Consider the following 12,688-nt stretch of genomic DNA (forward strand, 5'->3'; position numbering starts at 1 on the left):
ATAACAACAGCCGGGGCAAAATCGCCAACAATTATAATCCAATCCAATAGTTGTTAATGTATTCTTTCTTTGCAGTTCTTTGTTTTGGAGTCTTTGAATAAAGAACTTTGAGTTGCAAAGTTAATTTTTACAATTGTCGGTTTCTAAACATTTTTTAACATGCTCACACGCTTTTGAATTATAACATGCTCTGTTTTTTATTACAACAGAATCAAAATTACCAATTGCAAAATAATTCAAAATAATCGAATATTTATAAAAAAAACTTTGTATTTGTGTACAGCACAGAACTTTGATGATGTAGGGACAGGAAAGTCATTTGGCACGGGCTTCCGAATTTAAGGGGTCTCAAAAAAGAGCCCTTTAAAACAATATTTGTTAAATGTGACAAAAAATATAACCTTTAATTGATCGAAATTTTCAACTTTAATCATTGATTTGCTAAAGTCCATCTATTCCTGTGGTAGAAGAAAGTTTAAAAAAAGTAAAATGTCATCACCCTTATATATATTTATTTATACATACATAAATACAGAGATACATACATACATTTCAAAGTTAGAGACGGGTTCCCGCAACTTTGCGGTTCTTGGCCAGGTTGTTTGGAATGGTTTACCTCCTTACTTACGTGACCCTAACCTATCATATTTACAATTTCAAAATCAGCTTAAAACTTATTTATTTGCACAATAAACGTCCGTCTCATTTGTCTATGATTCAGTAGCGCTTTTGAGATTCAACAATTAAAAAGCGCTGTATATAAGTTTCCGGAATAATAATAATAATAATACATACATACATACATACATACATACATACATACATACATACATACATACATACATACATACATACATACATACATACATACATACATACATACATACATACATACATACATACATACATACATACATACATACACGTAGATTGATTTCAAGAACGCTTTCAACACCCTGAGAAGAGACTCAATGTTAGAGGCAGTTAAGCAGCACTGTCCTCAAATTTATAATTTTTGTCATTCCACATATGGCCGAGTCTCTTCTCTTGTTTACGACGCCTGGGTGGTTGAATCATGCGAGGGCGTACCGCAAGGCGACCCTTTGGGACCGATGCTTTTTGCTCTAACCCTTCAACCACTGTTGACGAAGTCATCTTCGGCGTTTGTGGCTACCTGGACGATGTCAGCTTGGCCGCATAGGGTAACATCTTAGCGGACGACTTCCTGTCGCTGAGGGTCGGCGCTTCCATCATTGGTCTCGAATTAAACACAAACAAGTGTGAACTACTCGTATATGACACGTTTCAAATGCCACACGTGCTGGCTAATGTCCCCACAGTACCCCATTCATCATTAAATTTTTTAGGCACTCCAATGATGGCCGGCGATCATCTGGACAGGTTTTTTAATAAAAAACTTTTTGAGCTAAGGTTTGTCCTCGAACGTGTCTCTCTTCTCCCGGTCCACGACGCGCTGACAATCATCCGCGGCGCCCTCAGTTTGCCGAAATTGATGTATTTTTTGCGCACATCCAACTCTGTTAATGCGGCCATTTTGGGCGAATTTGCGGGTGCTCTGCGGGTGGCCCTCTCAGCCATTTGTAACGTCGATATTACCGACAAGGATTGGTCTCAAGCTCAGCTGCCGGTACGATTTGGGGGACTGGGGTTACTAAGCGTGGTTCAGATTGCACCAATTGTTTATAAATCTTCTGCATCTGCCACGCTTGACCTACAGTCTGCCCTTCTTCGGCAATTTAGTAGCCTACACTGTACTCCACCGACTCCATTCCAACCAACAGACTATTCCAAGGGCAACATTTTGGAGGAAGCATATAAACGCATATTCAAAAAGTTGCTTTCCTCAAGCCCTGACTCGGCGACCTCAGCTTGCTTGCTGGCAGTATCCAGCGAGGCGAGTTGTGGCTGGCTGAGATCTTTGCCCAATACGTCGGTGGGTACCAGATTGGATGACAAAACGGTCAGGACGGCCATTGGTTTCCGGCTGGGGTTGGCCGTTCAGAGTCGATACACATGCAGGTGCGGCGCGGAGGCGGATGAACTCGACCATCATGGTCTTGTTTGTCGTTTGGGCGGAGGTCGCCAGCAGCGACATTCAGCCATAAACGATTTTGTGTGCCGGCTTTTCTCCAAGGCTGGGGTTGGCCGTTCAGAGTCGATACACATGCAGGTGCGGCGCGGAGGCGGATGAACTCGACCATCATGGTCTTGTTTGTCGTTTGGGCGGAGGTCGCCAGCAGCGACATTCAGCCATAAACGATTTTGTGTGCCGGCTTTTCTCCAAGGCCTCAATTCCGGTTTTAAAGGAACCGTCGGACATTGCGGCGCACGACGGTAAGCGCCCTGACGGGTGTGGAGAGCCGGCAGGTGCTTGTCGTGGAACGTTACCGTTCCGGGCACCTTTGCTGAGCGCTACGTGCAGCTTACTAGCAAAGAAAGCGGTTTGGCTGCAACCAGGGCATCTGACGAGAAGATCAAGAAGTACGCCGGAGCTCTCCCCTCGATGGAGTTTTTACCGATTTGTATCGAGGTCCTCGGCCCCATGAACCGTAACACCACCGGGTTTTTCAATCAGATTTGTAAACATATCAGTATTAGGTCAGGCGATAGTAGGGAATATTTTTTCGCTATGAATAATATCTCGTGCATTCTGCAGCGGTTTTTGCGCGTCTGTGTTTTTGAAAATGTGGAGTTGAATGCGACGAGGTTGAGTGACGTTATAGCAAATAAAATTAAATTTAGTCAGACGCTTGGCTTTTGGTGTCATTCGTCAATGATTTGGTTTTAACATACATACATACATATACATATAGCTTCCGGAATAATAATAATAATAATAATACATACATACATACATACATACATACATACATACATACATACATACATACATACATACATACATACATACATACATACATACATACATACATACATACATACATACATACATACATACATACATACATACAAACATACATGCATACATACAAGTATTTTCAACATATACATACTTCAAACTTTGTTACATAGTTTCAACTGCTGCAAAGCACCGTTTTACAATCAGGAAGAGGGGACATAGTGACTGATGTGTAATAATGGTGACGATAGTGTTGATATAACAATAATGCTGTACTAAAACTGATAATTCGCGGCAACTGTACAAAGCTTTCAGCCATAAATGCTCGCTAATTTTGCAAAAGTTTTCTGTTGTAAAAAAAAAAAGAAAGATTAGCACGACTGCTTTCTGGCGATGTTGGAAAGATGATGATGATAAGGATGATGATGATAAGGATAAGGATGATGATGATGATAATGATGATGATGATGATATGAGAAGGAGGAAGATGACGACCGCGAGGAGAAAAAAGGATGACGATGACTTAACAATAATGAAGTGGTCAGAAGGGCGATGATGATTACAGGATGCCGAACGCGAACGCAATAGAGTTATTTGTAAAGGATGATAACAATGATGATGATGAGGAAGATGACGATGATGTTATTAGATGTGATTATGTTGATAAAGTTACTACCAGTTTCATGTGAGTGACAAACTTGCACTCACGCACATGCCAACGCGTGTACGTAACGCATTCGTTTAAAAATTGTCACAATTAGATTGCTCATCGATTACTTGATTAACGCGAAATTAACGTTGATGGTTTTTGTTTTGAAAGTATTTTTTCGTCTGAATAATAAAGATTTTAAAATTTTAAGTGAAGTTTTTATCCATTGAAATGAAAATTTTTTTGAATTTTTTGTTGCAAAAAATGAAGGGGCGAAACATCTGAAAACAAAACTAAATTATGTCACTCAAACACATTACAGTCAAAATTATATAACATGACATAACATAACATAACATAACATAACATAACATAACATAACATAACATAACATAACATAACATAACATAACATAACATAACATAACATAACATAACATAACATAACATAACATAACATAACATAACATAACATAACATAACATAACATAACATAACATAACATAACATAACATAACATAACATAACATAACATAACATAACATAACATAACATAACATAACATAACATAACATAACATAGTTTATAACGTAGTTAGTCACAATAAGTGGACCAAAAAACTTTAAAAGAAAAATTGCGATCATAATTAAATTTTACAAGAATTGTACACAAAAATATATACTTAGTAATACATAACTTGTATTTTGTGTTACATTAGATAAATTAAAATTGAAAAATTTCTATTAAATCAAAATTATATATCACTACATTGAAAATAAATGTGATCAAATTACAGCCAATTACATAATTTACCTCAAACTGAATTAAAATATACACAATTAGATACAGAATTAGATGGTGGAATGGAAATAGAGAAATGACAGCTAAAATCTTAGCTTTATTTTTGAAAAGATACGCATCTGTAAAATTTATGATGTTTCTGGGTAGAAATAAGTTAGATGAATTGAATAGTTAGAATGAAAATTCACCACAGATTTTATATGCCACGAATGTATGTGTGTGTGCGTGTGTGGTATGTGGTGTGCGTGTATGTTTGTGGTGTGTGTTTATGTGTGTGGTGTATGTGTTTGTGGTGTGCGTGTATGTGGTGTGTGTGTGTGGTGTAGTGTAGTGTATGTATGTAGTGTGTGTGTGTGTGTTTGTGGTGTGCGTGTATATGGCATGTGGTGTAGTGTGTAGTATAGTGTGTGTGTGTATGTTTGTGTGTGCGTGCATGTGAGTGGTGTGTGTGTGGTATGAGGTAGTATGTATGATATACGAGGAACAAAGACACGCAGGTATATGCGAAAATTTTTTGTTACAATCACTGCTATCGGTGCCATTACATGCGGTCTCCTTGTGGAATGTACCTTCGATTTACTGACTGATTTATAAGGAGGTCATAAGTTAAATAAGATTATTCTGAAAACTTATGAATGATTATGTCTTGAGTGTCAGTCAAGGACACACATGGTGTTTATACTGAAAATATTTTTTTTATGATCAGCCAAACAACATTGATTTTACAATTTTTAAATTTTTGTTTTTTGACGAAAAGTTGTAAAATGTTTAAAAATATACATATATGAAGGCAAAAGTGTATAAATAATTCACTTATAAACTAAATTAAAAAATATATAAAAAATTAATTTAAAAATAATATATAAAAATTTATAGAAAACACGGTATAAATATTAAATCAAAATATGATTTTTTTACTGTGATGTAACGACGACTTGTAAAGTTTTGTGAATGTTTCAAGTCGCCGTAAAGAAAATGAAATTTTTCCGTGAGCAGTTACATAACATTACCATTACATAAAAGTTTTGCTTGCGTGCGAATGCCATTTCCTCCCTGGTCCCGCTGGAATGTCAAAATCTGGAACTTTAGAACTAAAATTATTTCGGTGAAATTATTTTTAATTGTTAAACGTTTTGATTTTGGTTTTACAATTCATTTCATAGCATTTACCATTTTGGAATGGAAATAAATTTTTTAACTTTAGTTGTGTATTGAAAAATACGTCAGGCATTTTGTGTGAATTGTGAATAGGATGAACAAATTCTGCTCTAATTTTATTACTCACTTGTTTCCTCTCATCAAGTTGATGCTCGTTTATATACTTACAAAATTCATTGAGATAATTTTTTTTTGCAAAAGTTTCATAATATTCTACATAAGTGTTCTCAAAGGTAATAGATAATTCAGCATTACATTCTTTGTGAAGTATCAAATAATTTTTGTCTGGACTGTGCGTCTATGTGTGTGTGTGTGTGTGTGTGTGTGTGTGTGTGTGTGTGTGTGTGTGTGTGTGTTTGTGAGTTCACTTGTTTGTGAGTTCACTTGTTTGTGAGTTCACTTATGTGTGTGATGCTTGTTTGTGGATGTCTTTGTGTGTGTGCAATTTTCTGTGTCCACGATAATATGTATTCATAGGCGCTGCCAAATTTACTTTACTTCTGCATAATGTGCGCCGATATTCTGCAGATTTCCAAGCAAATTTTTTCATTAAGTGCATGGGAATCGTAAAGAAACTTGGTCACTTTTATAGATGTTATATGCGAGTGTGCATGTAAATGGAGTAGATGCGAGTGTTTGTGTATATGTGTGTGTGTATGTATGTGTGTGTGTGTGTGTGTGTGTGTGTGTAAATGTTTGTATGTTTGTAGATGCGGAGATGCGGGGTGAGTGTTGTGCAAATATAAATTATATCTACCTCTTATAAATCTTGAGTTTTTAAAAATTTCAGGTTCAAATTTTTTTTATTCTAAGCAATACATTTAGGCATAAAGTTACTTGGATTATTTTATCATTCAAAAAATAGAGGCAATCTAATTTCAACAAACTTTAAATTTTAAATATTTCGAAGAAATGGTCTATTTAGAATAAAAATAGTTAATTATTCAGCATTAAAATAAGCGTTAATCATTTATATATATTAAATTTATTTTGCCAGTTTAAAAACTGTCTTACATATAATAATTGTTCGTTCGTTTGTTCGTTTGTTCGTTCGTTTGTTCATTCGTTCACTTACTCGTCCGTTTGTCTGTTTATCGGCGGTGGAAAATGAAACAGATTTAAAGGTATAATTGGGCAGACGTTAATGCTGATGAGGTGGGTGGATAATGATGATGGTGGTGCTACCGTTGAGGAAGAAGATGGGTGAAATGGCAATGATGATGACGATGTGTTAATAATGGTGATAATGTTGTTATTGCTGATGATGATAATGATGATGGTGATGATGAGGATGAGATTGAAAACTTAAATCTAGTTGTAGAGTAATGAGCCAGTACATAGGCATTGAATGAACATAATCCTCTCGCAGAATAGCCAGCCATGTAGTTTGCCTCAGTTCTATAAAATTGTCCAACCTCTCGATACAAATGTAAAAATGGATAAAATACAGAGTGATTGCAAAGAATGCAAAGAATCAATTGTAACAATTTGTTTGTGAACCAATCTAAAAACAAAACAAATGAATGAAAAAGTTTTGTAAACCCTTCGTTAAGATTAATTGTGTTTTATGTACACACACACAATACCATATCATCCCTTCTACTGTCATCTTCTTTACAAGTTTTGTTGCAAGGCCAAAATCAGCTTAGTAATTTATTAGCTCTTCCGTTTTACCGCTTACATATGTAGAGTCTTTTTTAAGTAGCTATTCCAGTCAGTTGTAGTGCTGAAATATCTTCTGTTGAGGTAATTATTTCTAGTACATTTTAGAGTTCTACAGTTTCGTAGGTTTCCACAATTTCCTCCATCGACAACAACTGTCAAGAAGGGATTAAGCACAACCATATCATACTACCACATGAAAAATTAAAATTTTCTTTTGCCATCATCAGGTAGTCTTCATTCATTTTTGTTCCAATTATTTTACCAGTTTGAAAAAATTATTCCCAATTCATTGCCTTCACAACAATATCATCAATTCTTGTGCTACACCTCTTACCGACAAACCTCATTTGAAGCAACGATGAACAACAGTCAATACTCCGGTTGATATAAAACATGACTAAGCAGAAGATTACTAAGCAGGACAAAATAATTTATCTGAAAAAATAAATAAACCACAAAATACAAAAAATAACGCTGCTTACATCTTCCAGGTAGCTCATTTGGACAACTATGAACAAACCAAAATAAAACTAACACACAACCTGCGTTATACTTTTATGAAACATGTAATCAATAATACAAAATGAAATAAAACCATACATAAACATCGTAACAAAAGCTACATTAGCGCGAGGACAGCACATAACTTGAATATATAAAAACTTGGAAAAACCAAGGCAGTTGACAAATCAGCAAAAAAGGAAAAGAGGCAATAAACAGTGGAGCAACATATGCAAATCATCCACTGTGGCTTGGAATGACGTGGCCTAGGAATGGCAATTCTATAAATTATTCGCCCGCTTTTCATTTTTATTGCCGTCATTTTTAATTTGTAAAATCATTTTTGTATGATTTCTACGTGGCGGTCTTTCGTGCAATTTTCATATTTTCTCGGTACGGTTTTTTGTTGCTACTTTTCTACTACAATAGCGAGAAGTAAATTTTGTTCGATAACGAGAAGTTACTGTCAGCAATCACAATAATAAAGCATCAATTTCAAGAAGGCACCTTCAATGGCTTCCAACTAATGTTAAGAACAATAGCAAGAAGAACGGCAGCGAGATCACGACAGTGGCACGTAACGAACAATACAACTGCAGCCTGCATATTAAACAAATGCATGCCTTGCGTGATCTCTGCGTTGACGCCATAAATTGATCTTATCATATAAGTAGCGTATAAATAAAAAGTACAGGTACTACTGAGTAGCATATAATACATCCAGCTTCAAGTACTTCTCGTTCAATCAGCCAACCGTCCAACCGTCCAACCATGCGACCATCCAACCATGCAGTCAGGTTATTATGTGATCAAGTTCCTACGCACTCTCTCCATCCATCAATTTATTGTCCAACATTTTCTCGAACGTTTGAAAATTTTGTAAACTTGCATTGATTCATTTTGTAATAAGGCGAATAAAACAAACATGCCTTGATGCAAATAGTAACAATGTGAACAGACACACCAGGCACAAACACAGATGACCTAAGCACAAAGAACGGAAACATGAATTAGGAACATAGATCAGAGAGGCATTGATATGGAAGAGAAGGCAAGCGGGGACAGCTTATATTCTGGGCAGAGGTCAGTCTAGATGGTCGAGCACCTTTGAAGTCATCCATTAAATCTTCGCCTCAGTTTGTCCACATAACACTTGCTTATTTCTCATGCGGACACCTTTTTCAGGCTTATCGCAAGCACATTTTGTAAAAGCCGTACACGTGTTAATGTTGTTTGCAAACCCTTTCTTTGTTAGTCTTCTTGTTCCCCCGTTGCTCGTGCGTGTAAATGTTTTTTTATTGTTTAGGATGCAAAAAGTTGTAAAAATATTCACTGATGTGTTTTTTTTTAAATTAACAATAGTCACAAATTTAATAAACATAGGTAAAATACGAGCGAGGTAATTTATTGCCTAGTTGTGTCCTCGAATAAAAACGGTATCATATTTAATTATGAACACGTTGTGAACTTAATACAAACATTACTTTCTAATGTGTTTCTAGTTTTAGGTTAAAAATTAATTCTAAAAATTTACAAATATACATTAAAATGAAAAGAATTAAGTAGGACCAACTCCTGTTCTTTTCAATTTTATTATTGATTATTGTAAATCCATCGCAGCCTATGCAATGTGAACTTATTTGAGAATGTTTGTTGCACTTTTCGTTGGATCAACATCATTCTTCAATGAAACAGTTTTGCTTACGTTGACCGCATAAATTTTAATATAACGTAACAATTATATATCTTGTTGATATTTTTTTATTCTTTCAATGTTGCTGATTTAATTTTAAATGAAAAAATTATTATTATAGACGCCTAAACAACAAGAAAAACAACAAACGCAACTTAGCTGCTAATGCGAATGAATGAATTTCGCCTTTTTGCATGGTTGTGTATGTTTTGAAACATTTAAAATTACACGGAAGTGCAAATATAATTAGGTGACTATATATCAATAAGCGATGTTATACAATATTTTCACGCTTAAAGTGTTTGGACACAAGTTTTTTATAATTTTAAAACTTGAAAATGCAATAAAAAAGAAAACTATTTTTAGTTTACCGTTAATTATTAAAGTATAATAAGAATAAAAAGTTAAGTTAGTCAAGGATTATATCAATAACAATGGTTTGTGTGTTTTGACACGTAAGAGAAGAAACGCGTTTATAGTTCGTGTTATCGTGTTATTTTTGCAAACATCAACAATTTTTGCGATTTAAAAGTTACAAAGTTAAACATGAAATTACAAGAATTTTCCAACACGACGCCAGTTGGCAACCAGTAAATAACTGTTAGCTATCCAAGATGTTGTCATAGAACTCTGACACGATGATATAAGACACCTAGATCTGGGTCACGGTGACTACGTTCGAATGCAAAAAAAATCCCGTGTGTGTGTGTGCGTGTGCGTGCATGTGTGTGTGCATGTGTGTTTAGTTTCTATTTTCATATGATCTTATTTTTCAACTGTAGTAATTTTGAAAAAGATTCACCAGGAAATAGAAAGAAATAAAAATAGTGCTTTGAAATAAAGATTAAAGTAGGTTCATGTAGGTTATGAAAAGAATTGCGTTGGTGTAAACAGAATTCACTACACTTATTTTCATCGTAATAAATATCTACATATAAATTTTTAACTTATTGCTCAAGAAACCTACTACAGTTAGTTTTGTTCATTCTGGTTCTTATTTTATATTAAACTTTGTTTGTATGATTAAACCATCTTTAAAAAATATGACTTGAATAATTTGTTTTGTACAAACAAACCAAATTATCCAAGTCAATCAGCACCTGCCATTTATTAGGTACACTATTTTACAGCTTTTATAACAGTATAAGAGTCTGGTTCCTTGGCCACTGTTTGTTAACGATCGGAGAAAGGATAGAATTTCATCTGCTTTCGCCCGCCTGCCAGCTAATATTTTATAAGACGAGAAAATTATTTATGAAATGTTGAAAACTGTTGGAGTATTTTGACAGACAGAGACAAAATATTATTTCTGACTTATGAAATGGGAATTAAAAACATTTTGTCATCTAAAAATTCATTTTTTGAACCGCGCTATTTTTTCGATACTGTATACCTGCGTAATATTTTTAGATTTTGAGTTAAAAATATTTTCAAAGTACTTTTAAAACGATAGGAATGAGAAACGACATACGAACTGTTTCAAAATCCTGCCTCATATTGATATCGAGATAAACGGTACGATACGATACGATACGATCCGATACTAAGTGACGACGACCCTTCTGCAGTATAGGATTAACTCCAGTATCATGTAGTGTCCAGTCTTCATTCATTTGTGGGACTGTCTTTTTGGTGAAATAAACTACTGATTAATGTAACATTATTAATTGAAAGATATTCTTTCCAAACGAGTATTTAATTGTCCATACTTTTAACAAACCAGGCCATTAATTTTTTTCAAACGTACTCTTGTATTCTTCAATTGCACTCCTCAACTTTCAACGTACAAACAACTTTATAAATCGTACATATTTTAAGAATGAATCCAAAACTCTGCGTGCGTTTGAATAATCTTCCCTAACATCAATTTACAAAATCTAAGCCAGATCAAAAGATCGTAATCACAAATTCTTCAAAATTATTTTGAATGTTCCACTAACAATTAAAAATATCAAATGATCAAAGATCTATCGCGATTCCATTAAAAGAAAGAATTAAAAGGCAAAAAATATATAAACTGGTTGCCACAAAATGTTTAATTGTTCGTTTTTCGATTTGATAGAGATAAATAAAAAAGAAAATAAAAAGGCAATATTTTCCTTTGATCGATTGCTTAATCAAGATAACAAACTTTTATTGTACCACGCGTTGTTTTATTATCCTATAAAAAAAAATCAATGTGATAGATATCATCAACATGATATCATCAGCATGATATCATCAACATGATATCATCAACATGATATCAACAACATGTATCATTGCTGTCATGGATAACGCATCATCAATATTTGTCATTGTTTTAACACTTATATCACCAAAAGCATTGTAAATATCATCTGTAATTTTTGTTACCACCAATTGTATAAAAAGAAATTTCAATATAATCATTTCTGTCAATCAATCTTTAGAGATGAGATTTTTTTTGTTACAAACATTTTCATCACCAACATCATTGACTAATCATCATATTCACCACATCATCCCCATCATCATCACTATCATCATCACTATCATCATTACCATCATCTTCGTTATCATCATCTTCATTCCCATCATCACTGTATCAAATATAACTGCCATATTTCTTTTACTAATGAATTCATCAGCATCATCCTCATCACATCATTGTTGACGTTTATAATAATCAGCGTATCTGACATCTTTATTTTCATAATCATCTTCCTTATCATCATCTTCATCAGCATCTTCATCATCATCTTCATCTTCATCAACTTCATCTCCATCATCATTCTCATCATCACCAACATCTTGATCATCGATTGGTTAGCCCAATTTTAATTAATTCGCCATGCAACAAATTAGCGTTTTTTACTATCCGGGTTATAGCAATCTCCTCCGTATAATCAGTTTCATCTTTACTATTTCCATCATCATCCTCATCATTATCGTTATTTTTATCATCATCATCATCGTCATCATCATCGTCGTCGTTCTCTTCATCTTCACCAGCTCAATTGTTATCATTAAAATCATTATTGTTGCCATCCTCCTCATGTCATCATCATTGTCGTCATTGTCATTATCATAGTCATCAACGCCCCTAACCTTGTTTGACCATCATCAACATTATCATCTTCATCGTCGTCATCATCATTATCACCATCTTCTTCTTCGTCGTCGTCATCATCATCATCATCATCTGTAACCTCATCAATACTTGTATCGCAGTCGTCATCTTCATCAGAATATATACGAACCCCATCATAATTCGTGGATATATAGCTGCACATTATATGAATAATTAATGAAATAATGAACGCTATTGAGACTGCTGTATTTTTTATTGGGCTGTTGTTGGTGCCGTTGTGCACCTTCAT

The 12,688-nt window shown here is 34.5% G+C and overlaps 2 protein-coding genes across 2 annotated transcripts; one reads left to right on the plus strand and one right to left on the minus strand.

Annotated features, from left to right (window-relative positions):
• Positions 1-1,378: 1,378 nt before the first annotated feature.
• Positions 1,379-2,567, plus strand: HELRODRAFT_169431 (hypothetical protein; the record flags this gene model as incomplete). The annotated part of the gene is made up of 2 exons (XM_009015239.1): positions 1,379-1,606; positions 2,328-2,567. The coding sequence occupies 2 exons, from the start codon at positions 1,379-1,381 to the stop codon at positions 2,565-2,567; spliced, it is 468 nt and encodes a 155-aa protein (XP_009013487.1).
• An 8,134-nt stretch (positions 2,568-10,701) lies between these two features.
• On the minus strand, positions 10,702-12,688 carry HELRODRAFT_169432 (hypothetical protein; the record flags this gene model as incomplete). The annotated part of the gene is made up of 4 exons (XM_009015240.1): positions 10,702-10,740; positions 10,823-10,972; positions 12,009-12,118; positions 12,529-12,688. 4 exons carry the CDS (start codon positions 12,686-12,688, stop codon positions 10,702-10,704), a joined length of 459 nt encoding a protein of 152 aa, XP_009013488.1.

The sequence above is a fragment of the Helobdella robusta genome (genome assembly GCF_000326865.2).
Source record: "Helobdella robusta unplaced genomic scaffold HELROscaffold_15, whole genome shotgun sequence".
Lineage (NCBI taxonomy): Eukaryota > Metazoa > Annelida > Clitellata > Rhynchobdellida > Glossiphoniidae > Helobdella > Helobdella robusta.